Genomic DNA, 19,308 nt, shown 5'->3' with positions numbered 1-19,308 from the left:
GAACTCTTGAAGATGTAATTTGAAGATCTAACTGGAAATGTTTTTGAAAGTTTACCATTCATCACAACAAGTTAATACCTTTTGTACTGATAATCTTGTATCCACAACACAAGCTTAGGCTATACGTTGTACTGAGGTTGTAACTTGAGTATTAATTTATTATGAGACATTTTATCAGACGCTTTTGAGAATTTTAAAATGGCACTATGTACAGTTTTTTTTTGTCTCAGGATTTCTGCAGGTCATTTAGGAAAGTCCAAAGTTGAGTGCTACAAAAAACCTTTTCTAAAGCCATATTGGTTTTCGACTATCATGTTATCAGCTTCTTTAAACACCTGATGTAAAACAATATGTTCAAGTAACTCGTAGGGTATGCTTGTAAGTGAGATGGGTCTATAATGTTTTGGATCATGTTTATCCTCACCTTCCACTATAGGATAGACATTTGCTACTTTCCAGCTATTTGGCAACTTAAATTTTTGTATAGACTAATTGAAAATTTGAGCTAATATTGCTATTGTATTGGTAATATTTATGCATAAGTCTTCCTTTTTAAAACTATCTTTTTCATGGAGCTTTTTCATTCTTTAATTAATTTTATACTCCATCTTTACAAACTGACATTTGATGGTTTAATGTATCAGTTTAAATCTTTATGCTGTACAAGAAGCATGAAGTCTAAATTGCTATTTCTCGCAGTTTTAATAACTTTACATGATTCTTCTGAAAATTCTTATGACGATGTATGACTGAGCGTTACTAACTTACTAGCAGCTTAGAGGCGAAATTTTCATCGAGTGAAGTTGATTGTAGCCTGTGAAGTATAGCCAAGTGCGATTGAAGTTGAGAGTTCCCTGATAAAGCATTTGGTTTTTGATAAAATCTTTGGCTATATTTTATTACCCGAGTACATTTTGCCATTTTCTAAAGCAATTTTGTTGAACTCCAATAATTGCAATTACGCTTTAGCTGATTACTTTTTAGTAAAACGCCAATACCTTTGTCGTAAAGATATATCATATGAATATGCTACTGTTTGTTTTTCAAGTTTGTTTGTATGCAGCTGTATGTATGTTAACCGTATCCGTTTAGCTTGCGTTTGCTTGTCTACATTACAATGCCAGGGCCTTTGATTTCAAGTCTCATGATATTACATTGTAACCTTTGTTGTAAATTAGGCTAATAGTTAGTTATCTGTCGTTGTAGAAACATATCTCATGTGTTGTGTGAGTCCCAAATGACTGTTTCAGTTTAGACCATATCGTTGGAGACATCGGCTAGTTTGTGACAATTCTAGTTTAGTGTTAAAACTTGAAAAGTACCAAGTTTTCTTTTTTTGTTATATTTTAACAGCTGACTGCAAAATTTAATGTTTCATTTGTATTTTGGTATTGAGTTAAATAAAAAGTTAAAATTAGGGTGGCATACAGTCATCGTTTCAAAGGCATCAAAATTTCTTTAAATCACACATTAAAAGCTTGGAAGCTACAGAAATGTAACCTAAAGAAGTACTCTAATACCTATTTTGTTGTATTTTTCAGTGTAGCTGTTGGTTTTAAGATTGAAAGAAAAAATTCGAACATAAAACTAGAAGTGAGAAAACAGAACAGTACCTACCGTAAAACCTCTATTTGAACGCCACCTTATATTTGAACGTCACCTCTAATAGAATGTCACTATAAAAGAAGGGTTGAAAAATACAATGCCACACTTTAATTGAACATTTATTAAAATGTATTTGCCCGCCACTTTGACATTCTTTGGTTTTTACGAACCCTAACAGAAAGGGATCAGTAAAAAGTGTTCACAAAATAGTGCTAATAATAATATGGTTACATCAACAACAATTAATGGTTTCATTGTTGCTATAGTGGTTGCCATGGTTGTACTGACAGTGTACCTGAGAAGATTGGTCATCACAATCATCAGAAGGACACTCTGGTTCGAGGTCACTAAGGTCTAAATCATATTCATTGTTTTTAGATTTGTTCATAATGTGGCTTACAATCTCATCTGGAGACTTTAAACCATTTTGATAAATGATGAGAATACTTTTCAGGAACACTGTACGACGTAATAGCCATCATTGTTACAGTGTATTCTAACTTTGAAATTTTAAAAGCGTCTTTGAAAATTAATTAAAAACGTTGTGTCCATTTTCTAACTCAAAAGCTTTACGGTTTTTTGCTTTAAAACTTTGATAGCGACACCATCAAAATAATTAATAACAGTACCACGCTAATATTTTATAATCAATGTAGTTTCTTGTTTTCTCGATCTGATACTTCGACGTACAGTCAAACTTCGACATATGAGCTTAATGCATTCCGGAACTAAGATCATATGTCAATTTAATCACATCTCAAGGCATTATTTCTTATATAAAATAACTATACACAAATTAATTTGTTACCATACTATGAAAAAAACACATAAAACATGATATTTTTAAACGTGTTTTAACTGTGATAATTTAGTACATAGGCTAAAAAGGTAACGCATACCTATTTAGTTGTTAATCTCTGCAATGAAATGCAGCATTACTATGTACGCTATTGTGAGTGTTTACCTTCGAGACAGGCATAGTGGCTAATGGAGGTCTGAGAGACTTGACAGCAACACATTCGGGACACTAAACTTGTCTAAACATAGCAGAAACTTTGAATTTAACTTGAATGAATTTAGCTTACTAAATACACACATAAAGCTAAGTTTTAATACTTTATTCAACTTACTGTAATCTTGTCGATTTAATTTTTTATTATCCGTTTCCAGTTTGGCCCTTTTTGCCTTACGTTTACTACAACTTTTAGCCAACCTAAAAACTTTTTTCAAACTGATTCAAGAAGAAAAACCAAGTAATGCTGTTCTTGAAAGTCATCATTCACATACTTCGTCATATTGTGACCACCTCATATCTGAAGGATTAGGCTACTCATAGCTCAAAGAAGAAACTTGCTCAAAATGCTGCTCGTATCTTGGTTTTCTCCTATGTTGAGGCACTCGTATGTCGAGGTATGCCTGTATATGAAAAAATGAAAAAAGGTTTAGCAAAATGCTGAGACCATTGGCATTCATGTCGATCTGCCTGAAGGAAAGAACCAAATTTAGGCAATATTAGCATCTCCTTCGCCTTAAAAGGGTGAAGTGTTTTTGCCATTTTAAGACAAAAAAGGCGAAAATTTATCTCACCCTTTCTCGTCTTAGAAGGGTGAGAAAGGGTAAGATGGATTAAATTTATCTTCTCAAAGATAAATTTGGAAAGATCAATCTATCTTTCCAAGATTCTCATGAGCATGTAGAAAAACACACCGCCACTCTTTATTTAAGCTCCATTTCTAATGAAACGCCACTCTTGGGGAAGAGTTGGAACATAGAGCGCTGTGTCATTCAAATAGAGGTTTTGCGGTGTATATCATTAAAAAACTGTTTTGCAAATTATGTGCACACACTGTTACTCTCCCGTTAAAAAAGAACAGCACATAGTGAAAGCGAATGTGTTGGTGCTCTTTAACTAATAATTTAGTTACTAATACTGGTGCTTTACTAATACAAATTAGTTGTTCTGCCAGTCATAAGGACCAAAATAATACACTTTTGTATTTTAGTATATACTTTAGTCAATATATAAGGTTTATACTAAAACGTGGCACATTCTTTTTATTTTTAGAGTAATTTGTTAAATGGGTCAGTATTAAACTGTTCAGGGAATCTGTATGTCACACAAATAGGATGATCAAGGTATTAAGCAGAATAAATGCAGAATCTAAAAAATCAGTTTTATGCTACTCAAGCTTAGGAAAACACAAACGCTTCATTACGTCAGAAACTGCTTTTTGGTGTTTACTAAAATCAACCTAAAATAGTTTCAACTATCACTCTGGTTGTTTTAGCGGGCTGCTTTTCAGCCACATCTTTTGGGTTTGATGCCATATGTTTCACAAGTTAGGTAAAACAAATGGAGTAGCTTAGAGCACACCAATGAGTGCGAGCTTGTATAGTCTACACTCAAGAACCGTGTATACGCTTACAGAATGTCAGAACTGGTATAAGTTTTAGTTATTCATTGTTTGTTTCTTGCAACACGTTTAACAAGGCTCACTAGTAATTTCACGAGCCTTCCAAATGTTACTTTAATATAAGTAATATCTGTTCAAAGTTGTCAAAAAGAGTTTTCATTAAGTAATGTAGTAATTATTTTGTTTTATTACATAACTCATTAAATTAATGTTGTATACTTGTAGGAGCGATTAATTATATCTGTGATATAATCTTAGATCAACTAAAATGACTGGATCCTTCATCAAATACTTTGTGATAATGACATGGACTTTTTAAACATATTTACAAGTATGCTCAGGAGCGTTCAGTCTTGACATACTGCGTGATGTTTAACCGAATAGCTGGTATGGAGTAAACCAGAAATGTTACCTTGATCTGGTTCAGCTTCTATGGCTTGAACTCATATTAATTTTAAAATACAGTTGAATAGCAGTAAATTTATCAGCAATTGTTCAAAAAACAGCCATTTTCTCTCTACTCTCTAAGATTTCACAGTTCAAAACAATTAAAATGTGGAACTATTCAAAAGACTGTTTTGGTGAAACATTTTTATTGACAGCAGCCCTGAAGCTAATACAAAGGCATCTAATATTTTACTCATCATTACCATGAGTTCTACTATGGGTGACATGAGAGCTCAATTGATACTATTGCTAGTTAGCGGTAAGGGGGCATATATTACAGCTCCTTACTTTATTAATCTTTGATTTTATGGCAATAATCTGTTTCACATTTTATCTACAAGGTTGTTACTTAGTTCTAGAAGCTGAAGTCAAGAATATTTAGTTGAAGATGCCACTTCCGGCAGCACTACTTGCGAAGCTGAAGAATAGAGGAATTGTACATCAAGATGGCGGTGATCAGGTGCGGTTAGTTATATCTTAGCTCCTCTAGATCACTGAAAACCTTCAAGGCACCATCCGCAGCAGAACTGTGATCAAACTTCATCTTTCTGTACATTCAAATTATAAAATTCTTTAAAAAAAAATTTATCATCTCAATTTTGCATATTGATAGCAGCTTTCATGTAGACGTTTTTGTCTAGACTAGTTTAAGTCACATATTCTATTTTAGATGAGAGTAATAAAAATAACAGGAATTTATATTCCTACTTTTGAAAGCGGTTACCAGTTCAGCTGTGATTATCCAAATGAGTGCCTGCAATTTTTTCAATTTGTCCGAATGTTCATTCTTGTTTCATCACGTATTGAGACGACCATAAGGGTACCTTGTAGCTAGCATTTAGTAACTCTATGCTCAGATTGAAAAGTCTTTGCTAGAATTTAGTAACTCTATACTCAGGTTGAAGAAGTCTTTGCTAGCATTGAGTAACTCTATGCTCAGGTTGAAGAAGTCTTTGCTAACATTTATTAACTCTATGCTCAGGTTGAAGAAGTCTTTGCTAGCATTTAGTTACTCTATACTCAGGTTGAAGAAGTCTGCTAGCATTTAGTAACTCTATACTCAGGTTGAAGAAGTCTTTGCTAGCATTGAGTAACTCTATGCTCAGGTTGAAGAAGTCTTTGCTAACATTTATTAACTCTATGCTCAGGTTGAAGAAGTCTTTGCTAGCATTTAGTTACTCTATACTCAGGTTGAAGAAGTCTTTGCTAGCATTTATTAACTCTATACTCAGGTTGAAGAAGTCTTTGCTAGCATTGAGTAACTCTATGCTCAGGTTGAAGAAGTCTTTGCTAACATTTATTAACTCTATGCTCAGGTTGAAGAAGTCTTTGCTAGCATTTAGTTACTCTATACTCAGGTTGAAGAAGTCTTTGCTAACATTTAGTAACTCTATGCCCAGTTTGAAGAAGTCTTTGCTAACATTTATTAACTCTATGCTCAGGTTGAAGAAGTCTTTGCTAGCATTTAGTTACTCTATACTCAGGTTGAAGAAGTCTTTGCTAACATTTAGTAACTCTATGCCCAGGTTGAAGAAGTCTTTGCAGAAAGTTATGATGAAAAGGACCAGCCAGAACAAATGGAGACGCAGCCTGAAATACCCAAAGAAGATTTTTCTGTCAAGGTAAGCCAAATTCTTTGCTTTCTCTTATACGCTTTCTCTCCACTTTCATCTTACATGCTGTACTACATGAATTCATTTCCAAAAATGTAAGTCTGTGTTTTTTAAACGATTAGCCTGTGTACCTTAACGTTCTCTGTTCTTTGGAGGTAATGAAGAGCATCATGATGAGTAAATTTCAAATGTGAAAAAGATTGCCCTTTTCATTGCTGCTGTTAGTTTCACCTCATGTTAGTATTGATTTTGTTTGGAGGAAAAGCCGGAAAAATGGTGATGAACTCCATTTAGATTTTAAATGTTGTCTTTGAAAATCTAATATTCAGGGAGTATTTGAACAATAAGCTCGCAGCTCAGAATGGTGAGAAATTAGTGGATGCGAGTCACATACACTATATGTTTATAACTATATAGGTTAATAGATGTTGATATATGAAAGTTGTTTGGCTATCATGACAAATACTGTCTCTCACAGTATTCTTGTTGAGGTTTGACTGGTTTATATATAGTTTACTGTGAGTAGGATACCCGTTGAGGTTTGACTGGTTTATATATAGTTTACCGTGTGTAGGATACCCGTTGAGGTTTGACTGGTTTATATACATTTACTGTGAGCAGGATACCTGTAGAGGTTTGACTGATTTAGATATAGTTTACTGGGAGCAGGATATTTGTTGAGGTTTGACTGATTTGTATATAGTTTACTGTGAGCAGGATAACTGTAGAGGTTTGACTGATTTGTATATAGTTTACTGTGAGCAGGATAACTGTAGAGGTTTGACTGATTTATATATAGTTTACTGTGAGTAAAGATACCTTCTTTGTTACTAACAAATATTATGTCAGAACATGAATGCATTTTAGTTTGTTGGATGAGCTCTAGTCAGCATTTATGAGTACAATATAATGATTAAACTCACTCTGTATTGTAGTGTCTTAATATACCTGAAAATAGAAATATGACTAACTAATTACAGTCATACCTCGACACACTAGCCTAATGCATTCTGGCGTTTAGCTCGTAAGTCAACTTACTTTCATCTCAAGGCACTATTCCTATATAAAATCACTATAAAAATACAGATTAATTCTTTACTGTACTGTGAAAAACCACCCAAACAGGATATTACATAATACTTTAGAAAAACGTGTTTTAATTGTTGTAATTCAGTACCTACATTGCCTATTTACTTGTTATAATCTGCAATAAAATGTAACATCACTTTGTACACTAGTGTATAGAGTTTTACCTTCGAGACAGACGCTGTGGATATCAGAGATCGAAGAGAGATTTGAGAGCAACGCGTTCGGTATACTGAACTTCTGTGACCCTTTGTAATGGAAACTTTGAATTTGATTTTAACTTCAATAAATTAAGTTTACTAAACACACATTACAAACAAAGTTTTAATCTTGTACGAAACTTACTTTAATTTTATCAGCGTTTTTTTAGTATCTGGTTTTGGTTGAGCGATTTTCGCCTCGCATTCACTAAAGCTTTTAGCCAGCCTTTAAAAAACATTTCTCAAACTGATTTGAAGAGACCGAGCAATGCTGTTCTCGAAAGCAACCTCTTGTATACTTAGCCATATAGTGTAATGGCCATCGAGAACCGGCTTGCTCATACCTCAAAGATTACATGGATATCACGGAAGAAACTTGCTAGAAAGTCAGTTCGATCCTGAGTTTTCCGTATGTTGCGGCACTCGTATGTAGAGGTATGACTGTAGTATCCAATGAATTCTGCAGCATTGTTGGCAATTCTAAATAATCGCGAGATGGGATTTCCTTGGCAGCAGCATTAGTTTCAAGTTAGCGTTTGAAAATTTTTGTCAGCTTAACGTTAGTATATTCTCAATAGAAATGCTAAGGCTATCCTTTGTGTTAAAGCTAGCTTTTTTCTATAAGTACTCCGTAACTGTGGATCAGACAATTCTCAAAAAGTGTGCCTCCTGTAACAGTTGGTAAAAGCTATCAAGTATTCATAAAAACTTCATGTATTCCAGAAGACATTATGAATAGCATAGTCTGAGATCATTGTCATGGCAGGAATTTTAGCCTTAGCACAGCTTCATTTTTATTCTAATCACACCATTTGGAAATGTTAGAAGGTGTAGTGAAATGAGCAGCTGTGAACAATGAAAAATTATGAAAGCGAATCATTTAGAGATGTTGTGTGAGAATAAGTTATTTTCAGGCAAAGTAAATGTGGTTATTTAACTTATCAATCATATGCAATAATATACTGCCACAGTAATGAAATAATGTCCATACATAGAATAATTCATTTACATTCATTCGCACAAAAAAGCATCAAAGATAAAAAGTATTTACAAGGCATTTAGAATATTTTCCAATAAAAATATTTTTTATTGCTAGTTTATTAAAGCACTTGAGTTCATTCAGGACAGATTTAACTCGATATGTGAATTTGGTACTACAGTAAAGATGTTAGCGTACAGAGCTTTTAGCGATTGCATATGGCGTTGATAAGACCTATGTGTACGCTGTGTATGTGTCGGTGGAGTACTCTATAAGGACAAGCGGAAAAGGTTATTGATGAGAATTTGTCAGAGGCTCTGTGATTTGACTGGCCAAAATCGACCAGTTTAATTATGACTAACTTCGCCAGAATACAATACATGTTTATTTCTTTCCATTTGTGTATCCTGTTTAATAATATGAATTGTGTCTGGATAGTTGGGACATGTTTCAGTCGCTAATATTAAAATATGTCATAAAATTTTGGAAAAAGTTTGTTTACCCTTTCAGCAGTCCGGGATTTCTTTAGGCGGAATAACAACTTACACTTTTTTAAATAGTTAAATTCATAGTTTAAATAGTAAAAATCTTTGACAATGTAAGACAACTCTAAATCACAATCTGTTCTAACAGTATTCATTGAAATACTCACTATATGACTTGTAGGTTGTTTATGAGATGGCTGACTGTCCCAATACAACAAACCCGTATCATGAATGTGAGAAATACTGCATGGAGTATTTCGGTATAAAGACATTTGAGCACAAACATGGTGATGAGAGAAAACGCATCAGGATGTTGAAAAAGTATCCACTTCCTACAGGTTGGACTGAAGTTGGAGATCCTCAATCTGGTAGATGCTATTACTGGAATCCTGAGACTGACAAGGTCAGACCTCGTGGCTTAATTACTGTATATCCTCGCATATAAGCCGATTTTAGGAAAAGCGCTATAAATGGCTTGTTTGCTTATCGAATATTTGACTTGATTGCCTATCATCATTTCCTTTTAGTTCTGTGTAGATCAGTGATTCTTAACCTGGGTTTCATCGAACCCTTGGGGTTTGCTAAGTCAGTCTCAGGTGTTCGTTCTCTCACAGGCAAGAGCTGTAGTCCCACTGATTCGCATGGTCATGTCTTTATAAAAAGATAGGTAAATTGTTATGAGTTTATGCATATATTGGTTTTGCTCTTTGAACACAGTGGTGTTCATGCAAGGTTCATTCTGTGCACCAGTAAAACATATACCTATGTCTTGAATGTAAAAAAATCATATTTTAATTTTTAATAAAGAAGGGTTTGGTAAAGGTGTAGGCCTATATAAAACTAGGTTGGTTCAGTGCGTCCAACAAGATTAATAACCACTGATTTGGAAGACATGTCATTGGCATCTTGAATGGTCTGTCAATAATTGTCAGATGTCTGGCTGACTAACTTTACTATTGACAGATTAGTGGCAGTTTAGGTTGAGTGCTGTATTAGTGGCGTGTACCTTTCTTTATAGCAATGGTTCTTTATCTTGGCCATACTGAGATCCACCAGTTTCATTGGCGCTTTCACCGAACGCTTCTTATCAAAAAAAAGTTTCTTTTCACATTCAAGATAAAGGTATATCTTTTACTGGTGCTCAAAATAAACTGCATTAATATTCACTGTGTTTTTACGATGCAGTTAATCGGCAAGTTTACATAATCTACAAGATAGAAACAACATAATCTGTGAGTCAAGCAGGCTTTGTTACTCGCAAATTTTTACTGAATGTTTCATGTATGCGATAGATGGAGAGGGTACTTCCCGATGATGCGCAAAAAATGACGGGCAAGCGATCCTTTTGAAACATTTTCTACACTTCAGGCATTCCTATTTGGATTTGAGCAGTTCTCTGGCATAAAAATCCTTATCTTTTTTTAACAAAGAGCCCGTTTTAATCCCCAACATGCAAATGTCTATGGTAGTACTTTTGGCACGGTAACTCAATGTGCAGACAAATCCACATCATGGATGGGAATAAAAAGTGGACCAAAAAACAAAACCAATACATATACATATACAAGTTGCATATACAGTGCACCCCGGTTTACGACATTCCTGTTTTACAGTTTTTTTCATCTTACGTTCCAGAACACAATATTTTTCCTCTTCTCGCTACAGCATATTTCTCGCCATACGACATCAACAAAAATGTTTCTCGAACTTCAAATTTGGTGGTCGGTGTTCTGAATACGTCGTAATAACGAATATGCTGATATGCGGAAATCCTTTCCACATCGTCTGAAAAATATATGATGTTCTCTCTCTCTCTCGGTTCAGCATTCTTTGTGTTTCATAAATGTTTGATAATGTGTGAGTGAAATAAAAACTAGTGAAAAGTAAGTGAAAATGAAAATTTATTTCGCATTTTAGCGTTTAATATATGTCCTATAAACTTTAATTTCTTATGCGTATATAACTATATAACTGCATACTTATATAACTATAGTTTATTAGCCATGGGTCCTAAGATTGATTATGACATTTAAAAAAATTAAAAATCAAAACCATAACCATAAGCAGATCAAAACCACCAAATACACTAATGTTGCTATAGGTAATTATAGTTCCTAAGGCTAATATACTATTTTGTTACTGGTTTTTGATATGTATAGTACATATATAAAATTGTGGTGCTTTTACCAAGGAGATGTTTGCATTAGATAATCACTATGGGTTTCTACACCCCTCTACATGACATTTTCGCCTTACAATGCCAACATTGAAACAAATTAATGCCGTATGGCAGGAGTCTTATTGTATGTTTTTATAAAGACATGATCTTGCAAATCAGTGTGATTTCTGCTGTTGCTTTTGAAAGAAATTCACAGGACCCCTGAGACTGACTCACTGAACCACTTAGGTTTTATAGAAGCCAGGTCAAGAACCACTTGGGTTCTATAGAAGGCAGATCACAAACCACTTGGGTTCTATAAAAGCCAGGTAGAGAACCACTTGGGTTCTATAGAAGTCAGGTCAAGAACTACTTGAGTTCTATAGAAGCCAGGTCGAGAACCACTTGGGTTCTATAGAAGCCAGTTCAAGAACTGCTTGAGTTCTATAGAAGACAGGTCAAGAACCACTTGGGTTCTATAGAAACCAGGTCAAAAACCACTTGGATACTATAGAAGCCAGATCACAAACCACTTGGGTTCTATAGAAGGCAGATCACAAACCACTTGGGTTATATAGAAGCCAGGTCAAGAACTACTTGAGTTCTATAGAAGCCAGGTCAAGAATCACTTGGGTTCTATAGAAGCCAGGTCAAGAACTACTTGAGTTCTATAGAAGGCAGATCACAAACCACTTGGGTTATATAGAAGCCAGGTCAAGAACTACTTGAGTTCTATAGAAGCCAGGTCAAAAACCACTTGGGTTCTATAGAAGCCAGGTCAAGAATCACTTGAGTTCTATAGAAGCCAGGTCAAGAACTACTTGAGTTCTATAGAAGCCAGGTCAAGAACCACTTGGGTTCTATAGAAGCCAGGTCAAGAATCACTTGGGTTCTATGGAAGCCAGGTCAAGAACCACTTCTATAGTTAACCTGTTTGTAATTAGGTGTGTCATTTTCTATTCTTTATTTTTTACTTACTGTGTCTGTCAGTGGTACGTATGACTGTCATCATTGATTTGTTTGGAAGTGTTATGTAGTTTTGAAACTTTCTTTGCTCGAAAACTAAATATGAATTTCAGTTAACAGCGTCGTCTAGCGTTTAAAATGTTTCATTATAATTGATTACTTTCTGCAGGTATCATGGCTGCCACCTCAGCACCCTAGGGCCAAGATTACTGTATCAGTAGAGAAGTTGAAGTCTCGACTGGCTGGCGTGACCAACGTGGGCAGCGGTGAGGGGGGACTGGCGAGCATGGAAAGGCGCAAACCTGTAAGTGTTTCTATTAAGGAGCCAAAAAGGAGAACCACTAGACGAGAGACTCGAGAAGAACTGGACCCTATGGACCCCGCTTCATACTCAGAGGTAGGTTTTGGTTTACAGGTCAACTACACGTCCTTTTATTTGTTGCTCAACTAGTTGGCCAGTGCTGGTCATGTGATAAGCTCTTTATATGACAATTTATGCTCTAGGCCTTTCTGGCACCAGACCTTTTAGCGCTGCTGCTTTTACACCAAATAAATTATTTTTGTTTATATGCAGTAAATAATTAACATAATGATAATAGCACGCAAATGCGAAAAAAAAACATTTGATTCATGAAACTTCCCACGTGATGTTTGCTTTTGAAGGGCAAAAAAAAATTTTTCATGTTCGCATTGCCAAAATTTGATAGGATCTCATGAACTACGTGTACGTACATCTGTTATGTACCAATTTATCTCTTCACTTTTACTTAAGATTTGTTGAGCCATAAGTAGCAACTATAGATGGATAAGTTCAGTACTTGTACCTGCGCCAAAAGGTCTTGCGTAAGACTGTCTGCAACAATAAGTCCCGTTCCATACAATTTATAATGGCTGAAGTGTCACATACAATTCAAATTACTTTGATACTGTACTTGTTTCTCTGGTGGAAACTAATGCCTACAAAAAGACTTGTCTCCAATGAAATTATATCCCTGACATTGTAGCTTCAGTACCACCCACTATTATTGCTGTGTTCGGATGGTTGTTACTATTATGCACAGGTTGAGAGAGGTAGCTGGAGTACAGGCCTCAAGGCTGACACTAAAACTGGTGTAGATACTACAGCTAGTGGGCCGCTATTTCAACAGAGACCTTACCCTAGTCCTGGTGACATTTTGCGGGCTCAAGCAGCTGCCCAACAAGACTAGCTATAACTTGGTCTAATATTTTGCAACATTTTCTATGAATGCTTCACCAGATAGTATGTCAGCGCAGCGTTAATAACAGCTTATGACTGTACAAGCTGGACAGCAATCTAGTGCTCATGGCTGCTATCACCTCTGTACACTTGTAAATATATCATCGAGAAGGTACTAGTTACACCGTTATGCTATATTCGTGTTAGTAAAAAACAATAGACAGTGCCAAAGTTTGTGAGTTGAAGTTGCAGGTAACCCAGTCAACAAAACAAATGCGTGTGTAATAAAGTATTAAATATTAGTTCCTCATATTAATAAAATAGACTCTGGAAATAGTTGCGTAAATTCTCAAAATAGTTTATGGTGTTGTTATCGTCGTATGTACAAGCAGACGAGAAGATATGACACTCCTTTTTACAGCTAGTTACGATTTGATATGTATGTCTTGAGTTGGGTGAAGGGTCTCCTCCAACTTCAGCTGGAGGTCGGGCTGCTGTTACTCGATTCGAACAGAAAGACCGTTTCGAGATGGAGCTTGGGAAAAGCTGTTAGAGAAACATATACATGTAAGTAAGCATGGTGTATATAACATATCATAACTAGTGTAACTATAGTACTAGTGTGTACATGATACTAGTGTTACTATAGTACTAGTGTGTATATGATACTAGTGTTACTATAGTACTAGTGTGTATATGATACTATTGATACTATAGTACTAGTGTGTATATGATACTAGTGTTAGTATAGTACTAGTGTGTATATGATACTATTGTTACTATAGTACTAGTGTGTATATGATACTAGTATTAGTATAGTACTAGTGTGTACATGATACTAGTGTTACTATAGTACTAGTGTGTATATGATACTAGCGTTACTATAGTGCTAGTGTGTATATGATACTAGCGTTACTATAGTACTAGTGTTTATATGATACTAGCGTTACTATAGTACTAGTGTGTATATGATGCTAGTGTTACTATAGTACTAGTGTGTATATGATACTAGTATTAGTATAGTACTAATGTGTATATGATACTATTGATACTATAGTACTAGTGTAGATATGATACTATCGTTAGTATAGTACTAGTGTGTATATGATACTAGTGTTACTATAGTACTAGTGTGTATATGATACTATTGATACTATAGTACTAGTGTGTATATGATACTAGTGTTACTATAGTACTAGTGTGTATATGATACTATTGATACTATAGTACTAGTGTAGATATGATACTAGTGTTACTATAGAACCAGTGTGTATATGATACTAGTGTTACTATAGTACTAGTGTGTATATGATACTAGTGTTACTATAGTACTAGTGTGTATATGATACTATTGATACTATAGTACTAGTGTGTATATGATACTAGTGTTACTATAGTACTAGTGTGTATATGATACTAGTGTTACTATAGTACTAGTGTGTATATGATACTAGTGTTACTATAGTACTAGTGTTTATATGATACTAGTGTTACTATAGTACTAGTGTGTATATGATACTAGTGTTACTATAGTACTAGTGTGTATATGATACTAGTGTTACTATAGTACTAGTGTGTATATGATACTATTGATATTATAGTACTAGTGTGTATATGATACTATTGTTAGTATAGTACTAGTGTGTATATGATACTAGCGTTACTATAGAACTAGTGTATATTGACAATCTTATGCATATTTTTTACTTTAAACCTGAAAACTGTAGAGACGTACCGTGAGCTGTCCGGGAATTGTCTACCTGCAAATTAATAAAGTTCATTTGAATAAAATAGTTAGCAATTTATAGCTGAAATGGCAAAAACACAGCTACATGTAGTTAATTTTGTTAAATATTTGAATTCTGAAAGCAGTCATTAGGTGTGAGTATGGCTTAAAGAATAGAGAAAGCATAATAATATTATGCTTTATTATTTATCTTGAGGTGTTGACTGATGTTCTAAAAAAAGAATCAAAGAGATTGACCAACCAGAAGCTGAGATATAGCCAGCCAAACACAGGTCTACCAAAAAACATAAGTGTTTTAGTAATCATCAATATATGGCGTATGAAATCGACTTGTGTGCCATTGGTCAATTAAGCCAACTAATGCGCTCTCCTATAACAATCACGGCGTTTTAATTGGTTTAATCCCTGGAAGTATAGAACAATCAAATTGGGCCTAACAATCATTGCTCTGAGAATTCCGAACCAGTCCCTCTGACGTGTAGATTAGTTTTAGCATAAAATAATTACACGCATCTATTATTTCGCAACATTCCGCTATCTTGCTAGTTCAGCTCAGTTTTGTCGTTCTCCTACTTAGCTTTCCTATTCAGACTCATCTTTAGCATTGTTCAGATTTTTTTAACTATAGCTAATAAATGGAATCAATTAAATCAATCATCAATCTCGGTTATCATTTGGAATTTTCTACAAATTATATTAGTTACATCATTTATTTTATACGCAGTTATATTATTATTTTGTATAATATGCATTATGATTATTATATTAATCATAAAAAATAATCATAGATAAGATAATAGATCAATAGAAAAAGCAAATCAAAAGTTATCGTTTTCTTTTCTTACAGCAAAAGCAGCACGGTCAAGTTATTATTTTTAAGATTATGGCTGTAGTGAACTTACAGTCTGTTAATAGTGACGGTAATCATGAAAATCAACTGAATGCTGCAGTAGATACAAAGTAGGAAAATGATGAATGAACAAAAATTCATATTCCCATTTCTTATTCTAAATGAACTGCAATCGCGGATGTCGCATATAGACTATACACGCGCCATTCGTTGAACAGAGGATCTTCGGAGCATATCCGTGGAGAGCGAGTTAAACTTTGAAGCACAATAGTCAAAATCTGCTTTTCTGTTTTAAAAATTCATGGCGAGGGGTTGCGGGCAAATGCCTTTACCACACAATGTTTGCTTGATTTTCCTGAGAAACCAGAGCTAGTCTGTAAATTATTTACTATCGCGAGAAGCGTTTCACATCTCGTAGCCAAAACAATCATTATACGTAAGGGCGGTAAGGGTGCGCAACTCCGGCACATGAACATTATGTCGATTTCATACGTCACAGTTTTCGGGATTTTCGAAAGGTTTTCCTCTGATTCGTTATTAGGTAGACCTGTGTTTGGCTGGCTATATCTCAGCTTCTAGTGGGTCAATCTCCTTGATTTTTTAGAACATCAGTCAACACCTCAAGATTACTAGTAAAGCATAATAATATTATGCTTTCTCTATTCTTTAAGTAGCAAGCTACTACATTGACAGACTGAGATATTGCGAATGCTCGGTAAAAAGCAGATTGGTGCAAGGGAAACAATATTCAACTAGACATATGCTAAGGAGCATGAGAGAATATCTGGTGAGAAGGCATTTGGTGTGAGTCCATATTGAATTCTGGTTAGCTTATTAGACTTACTGTATGTAGAATCCTCGAGGGCGATCTAAAGAAATATTGAGTGGGAGGGTTGTAGTACAGTATCAAAACGAGTGGATGGAAAATGGTAGCTTAGAGACATGCGAACAGTAGGCAGTTAGATAGAAAAGCTATATAGATAGACAGTTAGATAGACAGCAATAGATACAAAAGGTCCATGGGTGATTGTGTAGACAGCACAAATACCCATACAGGAAGAGAGGTCATGGTTATAGGAGTAGAAGTAATGGTCTCACAACCACAGGAACATAGACACAGTGTCTGCCGTGCTTACTAGCTGTGCTGGCGATTTTAACGGCCACACTAAGAAATCAGAAGTTTATGAAACAGAATACAGGGGTTAATACTATAAAAAAAGGTAGAACCACTTCAACTTTTAATCATATCAAATTTGAAAAGAAATTGGTTCTCAAATCGACATCTTTTCAATTTATGCTTTTAAAATATTGCTGTCTAACAATGAAGTACATGTATGCATGTATAGCTACAGGCACTCCAAGCTCAAATTTCGGTGTAGAATTCAAAATAATATTGTCAACATGAAGTAGAGACCAGGGAGCTTTTTGCAATGTACACAAATCAATTTGTATGTCGCAGTTTTTCTAAGTAAAAGTTTGGACATACAAGGATTAGACAACTCCAGCCATATTGTTTGATATGACCGCACTAAATGATAGGGTTAGATGACCTTTGTAAGATCAGCCTGTTAGCAGGCAGCCATCGTATTAGCAGATAACATTTGGCAAGGAATCACTTACTATAGACTTCACTTGCAGACTCTATAAGAGGTTGTGAGGCAGCAATTAAATTCATACTAACAGTTGACAACAAACTAGAGACGAGTAGACAGACGATGTTGAAACAAGAGGCTGGTTCAAAAAATTGCTTTATAATCAAAGAAGACATGAAAATGGAAAACTCATCAAGGTTTAAAAGTTTGTACATGTTATAAGAAACTTAGAAGTCAAATGTTAACAGTAATATATTATTCATAATACGTTAGCTAAAATCTATCTGCCACAATGTTATTCGCTGCACATTAATAGCAATGTTATCAACCATATTTTTGCTGTATCGTATATTATATCTTATATATTATATCGTAAATTTTATCTCAATACTTCAATAGAACAACTCTAAATTATTTGTAGTTGGTTAACTGGGCAACATGAGTCACAATTATTGCTTATCATTGTCGACTGACGTTTTTAGAAATGAAGGCAATTTTTAGAAATGAAAAAGTTTAACATTCGCTCATTTATGAACTTGGAATTTCAGAACATTCTTGATCGGACTATTTGATCAAAAAAAGCTGTGGGTTCGTGTCAACAGCTGGCTCTCTTGTATAAAAATAATCATAACTATAGAATCAAACAGTCACTCCAGTCATGCATAGTCTGAATAAAGTTAGTAAACTGTGAGTTTGCTAACTTACTAGTAAATTGCTCATTAATCTTTCTAGAAAAAGTCTGTTTACCGGTGTTCACTATCTTTATTTCTATCTCCATGATATATGGCCATCCCGATCTATTTTTAGCACTACTTATTTCCACCATGACCTATTTCTACCACGGCCTATTTTCATGATGACCTATTTTCACCACAACTTGTTTCCACCATGACCTATTTTTGCTAAGACCCACAGTAATGTATTATCATCAGTTTAGTCAGCACAGCACTTGATGGAACAAGAACTCATTAGAATATTTAATGTCAGCCCACCTTGGTGATGGCTAATCTCTTCAATGCCTCCAAGCTGCCGCAGCTGTGTGGTTTGAAGTGCTGGTTCAGGATGGTACCCCTGGTTGAAGTGTACCTGTGTTTGTGGCTGAGGTGTGAACTGCACATATGCCTGTTTCGCAGATCCTGTGGCAGCTCCTGTGGCAGCACCAGCTACTCTGTATTTGAAGAAAAACCATCATCATAGCAAAACAATGCCATTTTCAAAACGCTCAGAAAATTGCTCCTAGATATATATCTTTACATTCAAAGCAGGAAAGCATAACAACGAATATGTGTTGACAAAAAGTTTTGGCTAAACTCCGTCATGAATCGCAGTATTTATTCAGATACTCTCCACATTATTTTACCTGAAGTGGTACCACAGGCTAAGGTCCAACTACCACATTATTTTATCTGAAGCGCTACTACATGAATCAACCTGATGAATGTCCCAGTTTTATTGAAACTGCAAAAATATTTTAAACAAATCCCACGAGCTGTTGTAGACTGATAGAGAAATGAAATATGGTTCATACAGTTTATGGTTCAACTACCACAGTCTATGGTCCAACTACCACACTTTATGATTCAACTAACACAATCTATGTTTCCAACTACCACAAACATTGGTTCAATTTAGCAGTCTGTGGTTCCACTATTACAGTTTATGGTTCAACTACCACAGTCTATGGTCCAACTACCACAGTCTATGGTTCAACTACCACACTTCATGGTTCAACTAACACAATCTGTGTTTCCAACTACCACAAACTTTGGTTCAATTTAGCAGTCTGTGGTTCCACTATTACAGTTTATGGTTCAAATACCACAGTCTATGGTCCAACTACCACAGTCCATGGTCCAACTGCCACAGGCTAAGGTCCAAGTAACACAGTCTATGGCATAACTACTGAATTCTATGGTCCAATTACTCCAGTCTATGGCCCAACTACTTCATTCTATGCTCCAACTACCA

At 35.0% G+C, this 19,308-nt stretch overlaps 2 protein-coding genes across 2 annotated transcripts in view; one reads left to right on the top strand and one right to left on the bottom strand.

Moving 5' to 3' along the window:
• Positions 1 to 932: 932 nt before the first annotated feature.
• Positions 933 to 13,504, top strand: LOC137399507 (polyglutamine-binding protein 1-like). The gene is made up of 6 exons (XM_068085649.1): positions 933 to 1,005; positions 4,820 to 4,926; positions 5,993 to 6,088; positions 9,011 to 9,232; positions 12,123 to 12,350; positions 13,015 to 13,504. The coding sequence occupies exons 2-6, from the start codon at positions 4,855 to 4,857 to the stop codon at positions 13,159 to 13,161; spliced, it is 765 nt and encodes a 254-aa protein (XP_067941750.1). The 5' UTR covers positions 933 to 1,005; positions 4,820 to 4,854; the 3' UTR covers positions 13,162 to 13,504.
• A 65-nt stretch (positions 13,505 to 13,569) lies between these two features.
• Positions 13,570 to 19,308, bottom strand: part of LOC137400451 (uncharacterized) — a 72,159-nt gene continuing 66,420 nt past the window's right edge. Inside the window, exons 58-60 of the mRNA XM_068086777.1 lie at positions 18,333 to 18,476; positions 14,887 to 14,911; positions 13,570 to 13,697 (exon numbers count right to left, since the gene is read on the bottom strand). Coding sequence (XP_067942878.1) covers positions 13,649 to 13,697; positions 14,887 to 14,911; positions 18,333 to 18,476 — 218 coding nt within the window. The 3' untranslated portion in view covers positions 13,570 to 13,648. The remainder of the gene's footprint in view (positions 13,698 to 14,886; positions 14,912 to 18,332; positions 18,477 to 19,308) is intronic.

Source organism: Watersipora subatra, chromosome 7 (genome assembly GCF_963576615.1).
Source record: "Watersipora subatra chromosome 7, tzWatSuba1.1, whole genome shotgun sequence".
In the NCBI taxonomy this organism is placed as follows: domain Eukaryota; kingdom Metazoa; phylum Bryozoa; class Gymnolaemata; order Cheilostomatida; family Watersiporidae; genus Watersipora; species Watersipora subatra.
This window is presented reverse-complemented; position numbering and strand designations above follow the sequence as displayed.